Below are 19,751 nucleotides of genomic sequence, written 5' to 3' on the forward strand. Positions count from 1 at the left end.
CTTTTGAGTCTGACAATATAGCCAATCTCTCAAGCACTTCAGTTTTTCCAAGTAAAGTTTCTGAAGTACCTGGTGCTCTGTTTCTGTACACACCTGCTCGCAGGCTGCAGTGTTCAGTGCTTACGCTGAAGCATATTCAGGATCTGCAAACTATGTACACCCCGTCTAAATAAACCGGAGGGCTCAACCCATTAACATCGCACTCCAAAACCTGAACACCAACAGCCACTTTCATTTAACAGCGTTGCAGCAAAAAAAGCTTTCTTAAGATGAGCAAAGGATTAAAACCAACAAATAAAAAATGTGAAGAAAGCTTTCAACCTGTGAGGGGGTTCAAACCCGTATCGAGAGATGCCTTTAATTAGTTGAGCGAAGTTTGTCCACAATGGCTGTAGAGAAAGGGCTTTTAGTCTGCCTTTGTGGATCCAAGCCCGTGGCTCCCTACGGGGTTAACTTACAGCACGCACGTTATATGCAGCTTCAGTGTAAAGCTTGTCACTAGTAACCAGCTGGGCTTGGGGAAGTCTCATGGTTCTTCTAAAGAACATAATTTTTGTGCTGTGTATCTAAATTAGAGAATGTGAATTGTCTGGCCCCATGAGATGGAAGCAAACCGTGTACTCTGAGGCATCCCGGCCAGACTGCAGAGATGAAATACATTCTCCCACCTCAAAACCAAAAAAGCCCCCTGTATTATCTTTGTAAATTTGCGATTCCTTGTTTTTTCAATTCCCATTGTAACATTGGCATTCTTCTCATGAACATATGGTCTGAAATACCATTCCAGTAGCTAGTTAGCTAAGAGAACTTGCGAGAATTACTATCTAGGCAACTGAAATACGGAAAGGAGAGGCTATCCTGAGCTTTTGCAAAAACAGAAAGGAATACAGAACAGTAGAGTTTCATCAAGTGAAATTAAAGAACAAAAAAAGGTTACTTTCACTTCTGAGTTACAAAATGCCAGACTCCATGAGTTCTTCAGGCTATTATTGTGCATCATTAGAAACATACCTAATGAGCCCTTCTCTGAGTTGCAACAGTTGCTGGCTTTTCTTACTGATGTCTTTTACTATCTGAAACAAAGAGTGAGGCAAGTCTTTGAAATGGTTTCTGTAACTTCAAAGGCAAACAACTCAAATTTCATTGGCTTTTTTTCTTTGAGGTTTTATCACACCCTGATGCTGGGTGTGGAAGATTCCATGATACCAGACCTTATATACTGCCATATTTTACGTTTGTATTTTATACTTTAAAGCTCTTTACAATGTCAAACTCTCACCTCCCCATCCAAAATGTCTCTTAAGGAACACCAGATTTACAAGCATACAAAAGGAATTTATGACATTTTGAATTCAAACATGACCAACTCCAGCAGGTTTTTGATGGTTTCTGTTTTAAAAATGCAGTCTAATACAAATATATGTTCAAGTATGAGTGCCATAACTAAGAAACTAAGCATAATTAAGCTTTAATATGTCCAATTAAAAAAACCCCAAAATTAATCATAAATTTAAATTTAGCAACTACAAATCTCATTTTAAACAAAAGCATGAGGCAGAAAAAGGCTGAGCGGCTGTAAATGCTAGATGTGTATTAAACTTTTAATTTTTACATGCAGAGTAGCTTATCATATCACCTCCAATTAAGACGACTTTAGCACATTAACTGCTACCTCCCAGGCTAAGCTTTCTGTTGACTTTACTTGTTAAAAGCTATTTTGTCATCAAAGTTTGTGGAAGATGTTAATCTGGGCAGAAAACCTCTGTCAGACAGTGCCCAACCTGCTCTTATATATCTCTGCTGTAGTGCATTCACCTCTCTCCCGATGAAACCACTGCAATGTTTTCTGCTCTTACACTAGTTCCTCCTCCTGTCGACATTCCCCTGTTGCATTTTCAGTCAATTACTACACACTCTGAACGAACAGAGGAACTGCCTTCCTCTGAACAGAAATTTTGCATATACATTTATGTCCCTTAGACTTCTCTCCTTTAAACTAAACAAATCAATTCTGTCCTCACAGGTCACTATCTCCGCTGCTCTCCTAGATTCCATATTAATCTATGCTTGAAGGTTAGCTCTCTCCAGATGCCTCACCAGTGTTCATTTAAAAAAAAAACCAAACAAAAAATTCACATGCACAGATACCTACACATTCTAATGCACATTCCTTCTTTTTACACCAGAACGGCAGTATACAGCCGATGGGAGTTTGCAATCCACTGTGTTTACTGAGATCTTTTCCAAAAAATCTCTGGTAGTTCCCTATCCTCTATTTGTGCAGTTGATTCTGTAGTACAGTACACACTTTTCTGTGAATTATTTTATTTCTTCTAGTCAATTTCTTGAAATTTCACTGCCAACCTCTATATGCGGTACAATCTAGTGATATATATGTATTTACCTTAGCATTTTTTTTCTTTATATCCTTTAATTGCTGGGCTTCTACTATCTAGAGGGAAAAAAAATATAGATTATGGATCTTGATTTCACCACTACCCTCCTAAAAACATGGGTGCAAGAATTACTTTGGAATAACATAAAAAGCTATTTAAAAATACCAACACCGATTCAAAGGAAGGCTACAGGTGTATCAGTTGTCTATCAATTCTTTCCTCCCTCCTCACCCTCCCAGAGGAAGACTGTTGCACAAAATTAGTCATCTTGCATGAGTCAGTGCAAGTAATACTCCTTGTACCAAGTAGCGTGATACTAGCCAGCTTAATTTTTCTTTAACTTTACATAAAAATTATAAATCTAGTCATTTTAAAACTTACTCACTCTAGTGAATCACTAGGACTATGTTTTACTTTTAGTACTTGTCCATTGTACTTATCACAACTCCTACAACGTTCTGAGTTTATTTTACATGCTGTGATTAGTAAGAAAAAAATCTTAAGTCTTCCAAACTAATGAGCTTTTTACAGTTAGGTTCAAACTGTTCATTAAAAAAGGATGATTTTCACTGAACTACGTTAAAGGCCTTAGCCAGGTGCCTCTGCACGAGTCACTGAGACACAGTACAAAGACTAAATCATCAACCTCTTCAAATTCTAGTCTGTGAGCTTTTTAGTCCCGTGTTTGTCATAAGTGTTTGCTCATTCAAATTATGCAGCTCTCCAGGTTTACTACATAATGCTCTAGGTAAGGGTCCTAGTTTCAGCTGGGATAGTTAATTTTCTACTTAGCAGCTGGTACAGTGCTGTGTTTTGGATTTAGAATGAGAATGTTGATAACACACTGATGTTTTCATTGTTGCTAAGCAGTGCTTAGTCCAAAATCAAGGACTTCCCAAGTTTCCCATACTCTGTCAAAGAAGATGTACACAAGAAGCCAGAAAAGAGCACAGCCAGGACAGCTGACCCAAACTAGCCAAAGGGATATTCTGTACCATAGAACGTATATAAACTGGGGTAAGCTGGCTGGGAGCTGCCAATTCCTGCTGGGGGCCTGGCTGGCCATCGGTCAGCGGGTGGTGAGCAACTGCATTGTGCATCACTTGGGGGTTTTTTTCCCCTTGGGTTTTATTCCTCCCTCTCCTCTTCATTATTATTATTATTACTTTATTTCAATTACTAAACTGTTCTTTTCCCAACTATAATTTTTACCTTTTTCCAATTCTCCTCCCCATTCCAAGGCAGGGGCAGGGAGAAGTGAGTGAGCAGTTGTGTGGTACTTAGTTGCTGTCAGGTGTTAAACCACAACAATATAACAAAGACTTCAGAATTATTAGATGCTTCCCTATTCTCAAAGCTGACAATTTTGCAACATACTTGCATGACAGCAGTGCTGTGTCTAAAGGCAATTCTCATGAAAGCCAGCACAGAGGCAGCAAATCATAACCTGCACACAACAAACTGTTCTCGTGTTATTTATCTTGACAAGAGATTAGCAAATTCGAAGTATCATAAAATAATTGTGGAAAGAACAATAAAAAACCAGAGCATTTTGATTACAATGTAATATACAGCTCTATAATCACTATCACAAAACTGATTTTATTTATGCTGTACTCACAAGATCGGCGATCTGGTCCTTGAAAGCAGAACAGAAGCCATTGATAGCTTTTCTGCAAATGTTAGATTCTATGCTTGGTCTGGAGAAGTCAGAGGGAGAAAACACAACCCATTTGATTTAGTAAAGGAGAAGTCTCATCCAAAAACATTCCTTTGAGTAACGAATAAAACCCAATGTTAAGCAGCTAGTAACAGAAGCAACCGCAGATCTTTCATGTATTTGTAATAGCTTAATTTCTACATTAAAAACCCATCAGCTGAGATGTCATGTTCTTATGTCTGGGAAAATATCAAATCCCTGGAGGCAACTTATGTGGTGGATCCTGGAGGATCACACATGAAAAAATATTTGGATCACACAAACCTAATAATAATCATTAAAATAACATCAGAATGTAACCGTGCAATACTGCTTTTCCCTAAAGGGCAGCCCATTAGCAAAGACATAGGTAATTTGTTTTAAAAACTGAGTATTCAGCCATAGGAAATCAGAATATTTACTTGTAATTTGCTGTTATCTTCTCAAATTCAGCCAGAACAACATCCAGTTCTGTAATATCTCTAGAAGATCTCTTCAGCTCTTTGGGACACCAAAGCTGTACAGAACATGGGCCATCCTCTGAAACAACAGAATGAAGACAAGCATTGCACAAGTCAGGTACATATTCTAAAATAATAGAAAAGTTATTGTGCCCACCATTAAAATAACCACCAAAAAGTCATGAACATTTTAATATGAAACTTGAGAAGGGGATATATGAATTATTTCATCTGGTTTTGGCGGAGCAACATTGACAGATTTATCTGGGAACACTTTAGAATTTGGATGACCAGTCGTATAAAACTTACTACTTGTTCTTCATCATTTCAAGCAAGTCCAGGAGCACTTACGTAAACTAACTGATAACTACAGAGTGTAGTGTAGATATAGCCATGCTGTAAAACTGTCAGCCTGAGTTTGGACAACCTGCATTACTCAAAGAATCATGAATTGTTATACCTGTAAACATTTTGTATATTAATACTATATATGCTTCAAAAAAAAGCTATATACAAATACGTTTCTTAAAACTTTGCAATAGCATTATTAACTAATTCCACAAAAAGTTAAACCCTGGTTCTTCACAGACTCCCAAATGTAAATCTAGTACTTGAAAGTGACAGGGTACCATTCAAAGGAAGCAAGATGACACCTGAGAAACAGTTTCTATGTACAAGAAATTCCACTGTCTTGAAGCTCCCTGTCTCAAAGATCTTTAAACTAACAGCTGTGCCTATGCTGTAAGTCAGAGGCACTCCAAGTTCTGCCCCACAGCTGGTGCTCCAGGCTTCCAGACCAAGGCATGTACTGAAATGTCTTACAGCTCCATGCCCATGGATCCAAGCTTTCCTCCACAAGGAGCCAGGCTGTGTGCGAGGGATAACGCACAGTTGTGCTTTACCTCCTCAAGGGAGCAATAGGCCAGTCCGGGGATGCAAACCACAGGGATCAGAGCTGTGTGGCACCCAAGCCCCTCAATTTAACAATTGCTAATGAGTGTCTATACTAAAACAAACTAAAATCACCCATTTCTAGAAGCGGTATGTTGCTACATACTGGAAACGAAACCCACGAAGTTAGGAAAAAGCATTCGTCTTAAATGAGGAAAAGCTAAATGGGAGTTTGAAAAGTACTTTACCAGAAAGATCGGATGTGCTGTCCTCTGAAGGTTGTCGCTTTTTTTTCGCCTGGAGTTGAGTAGTGTTCAGAGCCTTCTGTGATACAAAAAGCAGATTAACTTCAAAAAAAACCACCCTAGGTTTACTCATTTAAAATCCTGAGAGATGGCAATTAGGCAGAATGCAGGAAAGCATTTCCTGACTGAAGCATCAGTAATGTTTACTTAGGCCTATTTTGTCAGAATCACAGCACAGCGATCACGCTGCTGAGGGACAGCAGCTGCCTGACTACAACGACCAACTGATACGTCAGCCACTGGCCGTGTAGCCAGAGCAGAACATTTTAAGGAGCCCACGGGCCCTCGGTCCAGCATAGTCATCGCCCAGGATTCACATCTCTGATCAACAGCACCCGCTCGCCTTCCTCTTCACTCACATTCTGTCCCAATTCTTTCCCTACTTTGTAACACCAGCAGCACTTTCCACACGACTGATGCATACACGCAGTTTACTGATGAAAGACTAACACTCTACTGAATTTTATGACACGATTTTCAACAATTCCAGCATGTTTCAATATGTAAAAAACTTCTATGCAAACTACTGCACAGCTTTTTTTATCACAGGTCTGCTTTCTCAAGTCTGCAGACAGTTAACTTCCTCTGTATGCCTGGAAGCTAAGTGGGCTTTTTACACTAGGTGTGGTCGAAGTGTGGAAAACCACTCATTCAAAACCGAGTGGGTTTTGTTTAATTCTAATATACATTCAAAAGTAATTTTATCAATAAAAAATTGAGTTCTCTCCTAAATACGTTTTACTTCAATACTGAACAAGTACAAAGGATTTATATTTCATTTAGTATGCCATTATTTAAGAACATATATTCCAGATACGAATAAGACATTTGAAAGAAAAAAAGAACACATTCCCAAATGAGTAAGAGAATGGGCTACAGGACCTAGGAACATTTGGCTATTATATTCCCTATTGACATGATGACTGTAGCTTTAAGCATTTCACTTGGCCATCTCACAGGAATACTTTGAGGATTAATTATTTCAGATACAATTAAGTACTAAGTAACAAAGGAAAGGTCTTCCTCTCCCCTGCCTCTAACGCAGGCATGGCATTAAGCAAGCTAAAACTAAATTGACTGATTTATTTCATGCAACTTTTTCTGTACCACATTATCCTTGGGGGGTTCATCTTCAGGATCAGATGAGCTGAATTTCTGAACATCACTATCAGATGGTTTTGAGCGATGCATTTTTTTCCTAGGAAAATTAAAATATCCACACGTAAACCCACTACACACTAAGAAAGACTGATCTTCAGTCCTACACACAACAAAATCTTGTGTTTTGGGGAACATTTTGTACTGCTATGTAAACTATGTAGTTTGTGTTTCCTAAATAGATTGCATAAAAAAATGCAAATAGCACGTAAAGGGAACAGAATCTTTATCCCTCAACAGCAACCCTTATGACAATTTAGAAATCTATTACTAACTGACCACTGGGATAGCCATGTTGTTTTGAGCAGAAACTTTGAAACAAAGACAAAATTATTATTATTGAGGATACTTTAGCAGGAATGGAGAAGGCTTACTTGGTGAGGGGCAGGGCTGGAACTCAAAAAACATAAAAAAATACATACTATCATACAAGCACTATTGCTGTCTTGCTATTTCATTCAAATAAGAACTATTTCAGATTTAAACCAAATTTGATTTAACAAATGGGAAATATACAAAAATTTGCATTAACAGATTTTAAAAATATTTTTCTTTGTTACATATAATTTAACTGGCTTCTACGTATTTTTCAATTTTTCATCTTTTAACTTTAATCACCAGCATTTAGAGAACTAATCAATACCTCACAGAGGTATTTTTAAATCCTTCTGTATTAGAAAAATTCAGTAAGTACTTAAATCAATGTATTGCTTACAGAAGGCAGACTCTTAATTTCTTCTTTTTTTTCTCCTACATTCCGCAACCTTACTTACTTTTTTTGGTTTCTCATCTGGGAAATTTTGAGTTAAAGCATCTGTTTAATAAGCATCTAGGGAAAACTGACAAACAGAAGATTCTTCCTATTTAATCTAAAAATCTAACGATTAAATTAAATGCCGGCAATTATTTTTTTCACCAGACCTTCTTTCTGGTTTTTTCCTTTGCTGTGATGAAACATGACCAAGTGACTTGTTTTGTGAACACTCTTCTCCATAAGCATCCACAGCAGTACTGTGCAAAGGGTGATCTATAAAGAACAGGAAATAAGCTGGATGAAAACTGTTCCCATCTGTTCAGGCAAAGAGCATGGACATGCAAGCACTGCCTGCCATTAAGCAGTTAGTTAAAATATTTGTGGTTTGCTCACTGATGCAAAGGAAGTCTTGTTAAAAGTATTATTTGAGCATTAGGAAAAATATATATAGTGAAAAGCTTCATAGTTTCTGTACTCATCCGCCTGCTATTTCTTTACAAACTGAAACCAAAGGTGCAGGAAAGCTCAGCACATACATACGGCATATAGCAAGCAAAACATTCTGTTTGAAGTTTATTTGAAGTCTCTCTTTGCTATAGCATACACTAATCTTCTACACATTTAAACAACTACTTTCTAAACTATACCTTTTTTTTTTTTATATATGGATTTTTGGCTGCTTTATTGGATGCTATGAGGCAGCAGTTACAGCTGCTACAGCATGTTTGTAAAGTGCTGAATTCCTGAAGGTAGCTACCAAAATAGATAAGGACTCTGAGAACTATAAGGTTTTAGTATGCCTTCCATAGTACAGGTTTCTTTTTTCAAGCACACTGACACAAAAATTCAGTGTTAGCTTACATCAGTGTTAGCGGGCATCGTTTTTATAGCTTTAATACATACCACAGAAGTGAGGAAGAGCTTTTCATTTTCCAGTCTTTTCCTTATGACAACCCTTTTTGCTATATTGTTCTTTATACCTCATTTTCAATGCTGTTTCTAGCAGTTGCATGTGTATTTCCATCATTTTCTTAGAGTAGTAACTATTACAGCTGGGAAACTGTTCAACCTTTTTTCTACAGTTTCTAATTATATGTTTTTTCAAACATTTTTCTCACCAGTATTGGCATATTTAAGAACAGAGGACTTCACACAGGGGCACCTATTCTAAGTTGATTCTCTTCCAGTATACTGAGGCCTCATTACACAAGTCCCATACAGAGCGTGAAAGTGGCTTTAATGTTTCACCAAAAATAGTATGTGTTTATGTTACTTTTTAGAGTAACATTCGAAAGTGGCAGAATAAATCGTGAATATCTTAGGTTTGCTGCCATGAATACTCCTACAACAGCAAAAATCTCACTGCGTAATTTGTGTAACAATATAGAGTAACTTAAGACTCAAACTTCCATATTTAAATGTAAACCCCTACACAATCGCAATGTTATATTGTGTGAATAGTCAGTACCTTTCCATGGACTTTTACGTTACAGTATTATTCTTGTTACTGCCTAAACGACAGAAAATAACATCGCTCTTAAAAAAACCCCTGCTGTCTCTCCTGCCCGTATCTTTCTCTGGCAAAGAAACAACACTTTTCCCTAGGTAAGCATTGAAATTTTTTGCCCATGTGGTTTGTTCGTGAAAATCACACATTAAGTGACATTCAAGTTAATACTAACCAAATGAATCGTTAAGGTCCTCAAGTTGATTGTCTTCTGCTACCTTCAGTATCCTTGAGACATCTGGTTCCTCAAGTGGAAGTACTTTCCACGGAGGGTGGGACTTAGCTTTGTGTTCCTGGATGGGTACGAAATTAACAGCTAGTTCATCCAGCTTTTCGAGTGTAAAACAGATTAAATATGACAATGACTTTCAAGAACATTGGACTAGAAATACATTTAACCAGGACCGTATCAATTACTCAGCTATGATAAAAAGTATTTGAAGCATATTTTTTTTTCCTCAGGCTAGGTTTTTTTCCCCTAAAAGAACTGATGGTATAAAACTGATATATTCTGCTGTTTGATACTAGACTGTAGTGCAAGCTTTATCTTATTTTATAAAACTAAGTGTATAAGGCAAAAAATATTGTAACAGCCTAATACCTGTTTTCTATGATCTGTGGGCTTTTTCTTTTCAGGCCTTAAAATACTTCTTCTTTCATCTTTGTCCTACACAATTTTCCAACTTTTTTCAATTTATTTATGTTCACTTTAAAAAATGTAAAAGCTATAGTGTAACTTCTTACAAAAAGCAGAATTTATAAATCAAGGATTACACAGACACTTCCATAAAGCAGAAGGGTAGAAGAGAATGGTGCTACTTTATAGAATCACCGAATCGTTTAGGTTGGAAAAAGACCTTTGAGATCATCAAGTCTAAGTGTCTGCCAAGTCCACCACTAAACCATGTCCCTAAGCACTGCATTTACACAAATGGTGATTCCCACCTCCCTGAGCAGCCTGTTCCAATGCTTAACCCTTTAAAGCGAAGGAATTTTTCCCAATATCCAATCTAAACCTCCCCTACAAAATATTTATAAATGTGTCATTCACGCCATTAAGCATGGGAGTGAATTTCCCCACCAATTTGCATGTATGCATGGAAACAAGAATTATGTCCCAGAAAACACTGACTTCCCGAGCTTTTAATTTTACCAGCACTTACAGTGCCTCCCAAGTTTTGTTATGGTACCAAATATAGACACATCAACAATTTCCTCTATAAGCTGTTGACAGAATGATAGAAAGGTTTAGGTTGGAAGGGACCTTCAAGATCATCTAGTTCCAACCCCCTGCCATTTGTAGCCCTTTTACACCCTAAGTACATTCTGTTAGCTAATGCTAGTGGTTCCTTTTACTGTTACAACGCTAGATCACGAAGACAAATATGTGCTGTGTCCAGCTGTTCCTGTTCAGGGAGTAGTTTAATTGTTTAGGTTGGAAGGGACCTTCAAGATCGTCTAGTTCCAACCCCCTACCATGCGCAGGGACACCTTCCACCAGACCAGGTTGCTCCCAGCCCCATCCAGACTGGTTTGGAACACTGCCAGGGATGGGGCACCCACAGCTGCTCTGGGCAGCCTGGGCCAGTGCCTCACCACCCTCACAGCAAAGAATTTCTTCCCAGTATCTAATCTAGATCTACCCTCTTTCAGTTTAAAGCAGTTACCCCTTGGCCCATCCCTAGGTGCCCTTGTGCCCTGTCCTCTTTCGAATTTTACAAGACCATTTTCAAACTTTTGCCTGGTGATTTTTTTCCTAAAAGAAAAAAAATAAAAGGTAAGAACCCCCCAGACTCCCCCACAGGTGCACCAGCAGGGAGTGCGCAGCGCAGCTCCCCGCACCCCTGCCAAACAGCCCCGCACCAGGGCCCCGGCACCGCTGCTATAATCCTGCTCAGCCCAGCAAAACTCACCTTGGATTTACGGCTAGAATGATTTATCTTCCTTTTCTTCTTTGTGGACATTTCACTGTCCGGTATATGCTCCTAAATATATAACCGAGGATGAAATTACTGAAAAAATTGTCCCCAACACGAACCTGCTCTCTCCGGCTCAGCACCTGGGGCAGAACGGGAAATCTTTGTTAATTCCACACACGACGCGTAACCCGCTTCAAAAGGAGCGAAGCTCGCTCTGTCAGACGGGCCCGCCGCCCGCCACAGCACGCCTAAGTTCGTAACGAGACATTAACATTAAAAACACAAAGCAAGACGGCGCGGAACGCCACCGACACCTTCACTCCGCTTCCCGGCCGCCGCTCCCCTCAGGCGGGAGGCCCCGGCCCGGCAGCAGCGGCCGCGGCCCAGCGCCAGGAGCCCCGCGGCCCGGAAGGCGGGAAGGCGGGCGGCGGCCCCCCGCTCTCCCCGGGGTCCCCGCGGCCACCGGCGCCCCTGGGCCCGCCCCCCGCAGGGACTCACCCGCCGGCAGCGCCTTCCCGCCGCGATTCAAACCGCAGGGCAGGCGCGGGGAGGCGGCGCGGCGCCGGAAGGGGAAGCGGGACGGCGGCCGCCGTGAGGGGGCCGGGCCCCGGCGGCGCGGAAGGGCGGCAGGAGGCGGGAAGGCGGCCCGGCTGGGGACGCCGGTGCTCACGGGTCGCTCCACAGCGGACCACCAAGTTACGGTCCCGCGGCATCGCCGGGCGCTTCCCCCCTCCACCTGGGAAGAGACCGTTTCCCCGTCCCACATACCAAGATATTTTTTTTTTTAAGTGCCCGAGCGCACCCACGATGCTCAGCACGTTCTGGATCCACTCTTCCAGAATTCACCTAGCCATCGCTCCGACTTTTTTCTACCAACTAATCTGACTACATTGAGAAAACCAATACAGATAACAACCCATCCACACGACCCGCCCCCCCCCCCCCAAAAAAAAAAAAAAAAAAAAAAAAAAAAAAAACAACAAACACCAAACAAAAACCGAAAAAAACCCACAAAAATCTCCCCCAAGCCACCACCCCCGTTTTCTCCTCTCCGACCCCCATGCCCTGGGCTGGTGCTGCACGTATGAGTAGGCCAAGGCTCCACTTCCTATCTAAAACAAGTGCATTTAGGTGATTTCTATAAAGATTACCTGAAATCTAAGGTAAAAAAAAAAAACCTTGCAGCAGTTCAGAAAATTAATCAAGACATACAAAAAACACGTGTGGCAAAAAAAGTAGGATTCAGACTGGAAACTTGTCGTTCCAGCTCTGACATTTAAGTTACTCAGCAATTAAATTGTTAACAGGAGATTCAGCAATTTGTCAGAAGTCTTACTAGTTGGAGGGATGCTTTTCATGCCATATTTCTTCATCCATAGGTAAGGAAGAGTGTTCTTTCAAGTGTCACCTGCTGCTGCCCACCCACCCCCAACCCCCTTTGTCCAACCAAATAAGCTAAGCCACTGTGAAACAGCACTTTTAGGATTAACAGTGGCGAGTTCTCTTTATAGTTCTAATTTGCTGGTTATAGCACCCAGCCCCATTTAGCAGTCCATGAACTGAAGGGGTAACGAGCAGTGGTACAGACTACATACCGCACAGCTTTGTTTCTGTGGGATAAAAATGGCTTTTCAAGAAAGCTTTCTTTGATAGGACGTGTTAAGAACAAAACCCTTAGATCCAGCTGCCAACCATCTCTGTTAGGAGAGGTGTGGTGACACTTCACTCTCTTTCCGAGCAGCATACACACATACTCAATGCCATACTCAAACAAGTGACAAAAAGCGTAGTTTAGGTTTTCTTCAGTAGGAAAGAAATGTATAAAGGAGATACTACTCAAAAGGAGAAGGTCTACCACAGCTAGTAACATAGGTGTGCTTATTATTTCAGAGCGTTAATACCGAGCTCTAGACAGTGTTTTGCTGGTGATGCTTCATCGAGCCTGTTCTGATAAATCTGTCCATGAAATCTTCCATTCCACGCCCCTGATTAAAGCCAGATGCACAGTATAAAGGGGGAAGGGGAGGAATGATGACAACCACTACCACACAGAAGGAGCGTAAGATTTAAGAAATCCTCAGATTTCACTTAAAAGTTGTTTATGATGGTAAGAACACCACCCGTCAGAAACCATACTTCAGACAAAAAAAGAAAGATTTGTTTGTTCATTTAAGAATACCGATGGAGCAAGTTACATACAACAGCATCCCTTTCTTACAGATACTAGCCAAAACCTTACACATAAATACCAGACCAAAGCAGAAAGTTACCTTCCACAAGTAAAGCGTCAACAACCAGCATTTATCCTTCATTTAGTGTGTTTGTATCAGTGGAGTTTTACAGCTTGTCACAGTTACCAAGTAACACCTGGGCTCATTAGTCAGCAGCATCTTCCCTTGATAAACAAACACTTCACCGAGTTGAAATGCAGAAATATTTATTTTGGTTTCCTTCATTGGTTTTGAAAATTGTTTTGGTTTTATAAAACATAGAAATAGCCAACACTAAGCAAACATTTGAATTCCAATGTAACAAACTACTGCTCTAACAGTTGACTCAGATTTGTGTACCTTAACTGCACACAAGTATGAAATTATGCTACAGAGTAGTGCATTACAATCACACACAAATCTTAGTGCAAACCTTGTTGTGCTTGTATTTTACATATATCCATGTTTTCAAAAAAACAGCAATGAATGCTAATGCAAAACCAACTCTGTTAAGGATAGCAAAAGACTTATGCTGTAATAAGGCTGATCTCTCAAACAAAAGGTAATAGTTATTTTGTAATTTATCTGGGAATTAGGTTCTTATCCCTGAACAAATACCTATCCTGTGCCAACACACACTTCTGTTGGCATATATAAATATTTCCAATTGCTGCAAAGCATCAGGCAAAAACATTCTACCTGACCTATTTTGCTATTCAGTGAAGAATACTCAGTGGCTCATATATAAAGCACAGAAAACTGAGAGGTTATGTCAGAAGCTCTTCTGCTTATAGAGGACCTGGCACATTTTAAAATATGCATTTTAAATACATGTTCGTTACAGGGAAATGGGTGGCTAGTACAGGTGCAATGTTTACCTGACCATTAGCATAGCCCAGCCTCCTGAATGGTTTTGTGTTTAGGTCTCCAGTGTTGTTGCCAGAGTTAGGATTCTCTTCATTTACCGGGCTGGCACCACTCCGGCATTGTGTCAACATAGCCAAGCCTAGGCTTGCTGAATTAACTGCATCCCCACTTTCAGTGAAGAACCAGCACATACAGACTTACTGAGGAACTTGTGTTCATTGGTCTCCTTTGTATGGAGTTCTGACTTCTACCTTATAAAAGTACATCTCAGAACTGGCTGCAGATACAAAAGGGAGAAAAGAAACTCAGATGCCTTGCCCCAGTTAATAGTAGGATTAATGCAAGATATGATACCAGCTATACAACTGTAAAGGTGTTGTTTTGGTGGTGGGGTGGTTGGGTTTTTTTGAACCAATTAAGTAATCCTTCTGAGGATGCAAGATACTTAAGAGACATTTTCAAACCTGCCAAATCCTTTGTGGAATTGACAACTGAAAAAAATACACTGCAGACAGCAAAACATGCTGGCAATAAGAAAACCTTAGCTCCTTGGTGAAAGAGTCCCATTTTTGGCCAAGGACGTCTTAAATAACTTACATATAGTTACCATTTATAGTTAAGGCTCTTTTTGGAAATTGTAGGTCACCATAAAAACAGTATGCAACACAACTCGACAGTAAGGCAGTGTTCCATTTCTTCAATGCTTCTATGGCAAGTACCCATTTTTGTACAAGTTAATGATTGCACAGTTTCCTTCCCTATGTTTGCTGTAGTCAAATTACAGATTTGAAGGCCAAAGTAGACATCAGACGTGTGCCACTTTCCTCATTCCATTCTCAGTTACATTTTGGCATTAGCATAGAGTTCATCTATCTGTGACTGAAAATATTTTCGCAGTTCTGGTCTCTTCGCCTTCAGCGTTGGTGTCAGCAGGCCGTTTTCAATAGAAAACATTTCAGTGTGCATGACAATGTCTTTGACCTGGAAAGTAAACAGTTACTAGCCAAGCCACATTCCTTGAAACAGACAAGGCTATTAAAAAAACGACCCAGACAACATAACAAAGCCCACCACTTTAAAAATTTTCCAGATGCAAATTAAAAGCGGTTTCTGGAGAGTCAGATTATATTGGTGTTAACGAGTTTAAAGACTTAGGTGTTCAGTTCTCTCAAGCATCTTACCTGTTCAAATGACTTCAAACCAGATTCTTTCCCAATCCTCACCATGTCTTCCAGAATGTGTTTTTTGACATCCTGTGAACACAGGAACACATTGTATATAGCTTGAAAAAGCTGATGCAGAACTGCTAACGGTTCAGCTAGATATTACTCACCTTGTTCTTGCATAACTCTTCATATGAGCCTTCAAATCCTCTTTTCTTGGCCCAGTTGCGCAAAGTCTCAGGATCAGGTACCACAATAGCTACTAGGAAGGCCTAAAAAGGAATTTTTGTCAAGCTCTTTTCTTTTAAAGTCACTTTTAGTTCCTGCGCTTTTCTTACTAGTCAGTGTTAGGTTCTGGACAGCATTTCTGATCCTGCTGTGAAGTCGCCACTTTTCTGCTACTTGAACACAGGAGAGCAGCTTGCACTTAAAAAAGAATTATTCTTGTCGAGACCCACCTTGTAATTTACACTTGCAACCTGGACATCTTGGGTTTGTGGTTGGTTTTTTTTTAAATTATTTTCCCTGTACACTGTTAGCAACTTACACAGCCATTAATACTCAATTAAATTAATCCAGCTCCACTATCCCATCTGAAACTAAATCCAGAAACATGCTATGTAACTGCTGGAGTCAAAAGTACATTTAGAACCAAAATGTATAAGGCTAATTTTTTTTTTTTTTTTCCCCAAGATTTCAGTCCCAAAGTTTTGGGTAGGGGGAGGGAGGAAAGGAAGACTCTTTTCTGCATTTTTTAAATTACCTGAAGAATGCTTACCTGCAAGCTTTCTCCATGGACAAACACCTGAGCAAGTGCTTCACATCTCAGATACACATTTTCTATTTTCTCTGGTGCTATGTACTCTCCCTGGGCTAATTTAAATATGTGTTTTTTCCGGTCAATGATCTTCAATGTACCATTCTGTTGACAGAAATAACTTCCCCTCAGAAGAGGCACTTCAACTGAAAAACCAATCTACGCAGCTTAAGCATGCCACACTAGTAACAGTTGCAACAGTGCTACAGCCAGAGCACTGTCAGACTGACGTTGTAAGAAACCAGGCTCCCCACCCACCTAACAAACTAGGGAAAGCTTCAGGACTGACGCTGCTAATACTTTTTTAACCCCAGACACACAGATTTATCTACAACAGTAGTTTTCCTCCTCCTAAAATTACTCGTGTTTCACTTAATTCATCGTGTTCAATACCAAATATTTTCTATTTTATTTGTTAAATTACTGCTAATAACTACAGAAGTACATTTCAGCTATATAAGTTCACTTACCGGTAGCCACTTCCCAATATCTCCCGTATGAAGCCAGCCATCTTTGTCCAGAGCTTCTGCTGTTTTTTCGGGATCTTTCAAATAGCCACGAAATACATTCGGCCCTTTTACACACACCTGAAAACAGCCATTTGTTAGTGTATGCTGCTATGAAGGGAAGTTGACAAACACTGTTTGCAATGAATTTTCTCCAATGGTTCTCAACAACCCCCACTAAAAAGACAAGATGAAGTTTCTGCATTAGTACAGAAATCTTTACTCATGGTTTTTGGAGACCTAACATTTTCGATTGGTATACGCTATAATAAGAAGCAATTGGAAGCATCTGTTCTCTCCTAGCCTAGCAGCAGTGTTCCTACCTACTATAAGAATAATCTGAATTTATCAGAGGAAATTTATTTTTATTTACGTGAAGAAATTCTGCTGGATCCAGAAATATTACCTCTCAGCCTGGCAATGTATTTGTTTCAGTTCTGGTAAGCAGCAAGGGCATTGTGCTAAAACTAGTGATGAAAAAGCTGTATATCAAGCAAGGTATATGTTTGTCCAAATGTGACCAAGACTTCTCAATAAAGAAAACCTGCAATTTCTTTAAATTGAAGGTTGTCTGGATTTATATACTCAGTAGAAAATGAAGAACAGCTTCTCTGGATATACCCTGGATGTGTGAGCATTATTAGGATCAGAAACGTGCTTATAAGGTATGAGAAAAGCTTCAACAAGATTAAAGGTTTATAGGTGAAAAGGTTGCCAGAGAATCAGGACAGACCCTTACAAGCTAAATTAAAACAATCTGTCAGTAAGAGAATACTAAAGTACAGCAACTAGTCAGGAGCATGGAACAAAGCCTGAAATATTCAGAGATGATCCCAAATTTAAGTAATTTCTTCCCAATGTAACACCCAAGGTTGTGTAAATTTACTTTGGTGGAGAGGGACACACACAGGATAGGACTGTTGTTACTTGAGGATCAGCAGGAGTATAAAATACCTCCTTAGAAATGAGGACAGAGAGATAGGCAAGATAAACAGTATGGAGGCAAAACTTCAAGATGCTCAACTGCTCACAACTGTTGGGGAATCAGGAGTCCAAAACCCCTGAAAGCTCTACAGAAGAGTCCTCAGAAGCAACAAAAGGATTCAAACCGCCACATCCACTTGGGAGTGGCTTGGCACACGAGGGTGACAAGAGACAGTAAGAAGGGTCTGGTCTGGGCAATACTATCAGGACTTTAGAACAGACCTGGAAGAATAGGATAGAAAATCCAGTTTTAAGTTAAGGCCAAATGGATAATAAATCAATAGGGGCTGATAAAATACAAGGCCAACTATTAATGGACAAGGAGTAATAAAATGGGCAAGGAACTGGCTAAAGCATCTTCAGGCACTAGGATCAATTCTCAGACTACAAGAAGTTACTGAAGTATAGTTCAGAGACCAATTCTTGAAAAACTCAACCCACGTATTTCCAGTGCTTACCTCAGCATAAAATATGGCATGCTGGTGAATGACAGTACAATGGACAGGAGATGTCAACAGGAAGGAGATCAGAATGTCAGTGAGGGTTCTGACGACCTTATAGAGACCTTATAGAGACCATACCAAACTCATCACCAAGGTCATAGGTTTTTAAGACCCAAGTCATTTCTGCTACAAAACAGAGCCTGTGTGGAAGGATAGGAGTAGAGGAGAACTCTACGCATCCCAGTCAAGTCAAAAGCTGACTGATCAAACATGTCATTTTGCATGGCTCCTACAACCCCAGGTGACAGCTTTTCCCGGTGGAGACAGCAAACCATTTATCTGTATCCTGCTACCTGGCACTAAGACCTCATCTGCATATAAGCATTTATAATTCCATTCACAAATTTATCCTTCTTGAACATAGGTAGCTGACAAAAGTGAAAAGCAAGGCTGACAGAATGGAGAAGACAGAAAGCTTACTTGGAAAAGAGGACTAGGAGTGTTTAATCCAGCTGAAGAGCAGATAGGCAATAAATAAGGAGGAAGATTTATTTTAGGCAAAGGATAATGAGAACCAACTCTATAGCTATGGGCTTTAGTTTTGCGAAACAAGTTACAACACTTATTTGTTGAATTCAGAACAGGTCACACCGAGGAAGTTAGGACTGAAAGATCAAGATGGTACCCGATATATTAAGGGGCTACCACATTTATTTATTCAAGTCCAAAGTAACTCCTAACACAGCAAACATTCACAGTAAGTGCAAGCAAAACTTTCTCAGAAGGTGTTTTTAAAAAAAAAAAATAATCCACTACTTAACTGTTTCTTATTATGAGAATTCATACTCAGTTCCTCTAGCACATCAAGCTTTAAAAACTTAAAGTAAAGCAAAAATTCCTGATGAAGACTAAACATGGGGTCATATGGAAAACAGTAAAGAATTTTGACAGTGCTTTCCACTTGAAAATGTTTTCCCACCATTACACCCAACTAAATCCTGAAGTATTTCTGAGAATTAAAGCCCAATGATTTGCCTCTAGTCTCACACAAGTTACAACTGAAACAAAGATTGTGTATTGTTTGCAGTCACAAATTAGTTATCCACTTAAGCTACTTTTTATTTATCCATTTCTCACTCCAACTGCCCCCAAGGCCTCTGAAAAGCATATGAAAGATACCACAGTTAATTTTCTTTCAGGGCTTGGGGAAAATAAATTACTACATGGACATCTGTTCGAAGTATGTACACAAAGTTTTATATCTCTTACTTGGAAAAAATTTGAAAGACAGCATATAGTTTTACACACAAAGCTGAATCCTCAAAGTGCAATTTGTAAAATATACATGTTCAATTTGTACAGTACAGGTTGCAGGAAGATGTTCAGAAGAACACATAGGCAGTTGTCACAAATTATTAGCAGCCCTCATTGCATTTTATGTCCATTTCTCTTAACAGTGTTCCAGACACATTAAATCACCTCATTTCACACGTCACAAGCTGGGTAACAAACTATATGCATCAGCTGTTCTCTAGCGCTTGGCAATAGCAGGGGGAAGCCCTCCGCTAGTGTTTTACTGAAGGATAGCTAGCTTCTCAACTATGTCACAGCTGCAGGGTAGCATATTTGGTCATACAACCATCAATACACAGTAATCTGTTACCCCACATG

At 39.8% G+C, this 19,751-nt stretch overlaps 2 protein-coding genes across 5 annotated transcripts in view; both read right to left on the reverse strand.

The window, feature by feature from the left end:
• CENPU (centromere protein U) overlaps positions 1-12,008 on the reverse strand; it is a 13,958-nt gene extending 1,950 nt beyond the window's left edge. The window contains exons 1-10 of one of the 3 annotated variants that reach the window (XM_080375535.1): positions 11,589-12,008; positions 11,085-11,230; positions 9,347-9,464; positions 7,832-7,937; positions 6,860-6,950; positions 5,696-5,768; positions 4,518-4,635; positions 4,018-4,096; positions 2,405-2,452; positions 1,012-1,073 (exon numbers count right to left, since the gene is read on the reverse strand). In XM_080375535.1, coding sequence (XP_080231661.1) covers positions 1,012-1,073; positions 2,405-2,452; positions 4,018-4,096; positions 4,518-4,635; positions 5,696-5,768; positions 6,860-6,950; positions 7,832-7,937; positions 9,347-9,464; positions 11,085-11,135 — 746 coding nt within the window. In that variant the 5' untranslated portion in view covers positions 11,136-11,230; positions 11,589-12,008. Of the gene's footprint in view, positions 1-1,011; positions 1,074-2,404; positions 2,453-4,017; positions 4,097-4,517; positions 4,636-5,695; positions 5,772-6,859; positions 6,951-7,831; positions 7,938-9,346; positions 9,465-11,084; positions 11,231-11,404; positions 11,556-11,588 lie in introns of those variants that run through there. The other 2 variants (XM_080375533.1, XM_080375534.1) reach the window with 2 other exon arrangements.
• A 1,502-nt stretch (positions 12,009-13,510) lies between these two features.
• ACSL1 (acyl-CoA synthetase long chain family member 1) overlaps positions 13,511-19,751 on the reverse strand; it is a 42,699-nt gene continuing 36,458 nt past the window's right edge. For both annotated transcript variants that reach the window (XM_080376083.1, XM_080376084.1), the window contains exons 17-21: positions 16,618-16,734; positions 16,109-16,252; positions 15,501-15,602; positions 15,349-15,420; positions 13,511-15,148 (exon numbers count right to left, since the gene is read on the reverse strand). In XM_080376083.1, coding sequence (XP_080232209.1) covers positions 15,008-15,148; positions 15,349-15,420; positions 15,501-15,602; positions 16,109-16,252; positions 16,618-16,734 — 576 coding nt within the window. In that variant the 3' untranslated portion in view covers positions 13,511-15,007. The remainder of the gene's footprint in view (positions 15,149-15,348; positions 15,421-15,500; positions 15,603-16,108; positions 16,253-16,617; positions 16,735-19,751) is intronic.

The sequence above is a fragment of the Falco punctatus genome, assembly GCF_963210335.1.
Source record: "Falco punctatus genome assembly, chromosome: 1".
In the NCBI taxonomy this organism is placed as follows: domain Eukaryota; kingdom Metazoa; phylum Chordata; class Aves; order Falconiformes; family Falconidae; genus Falco; species Falco punctatus.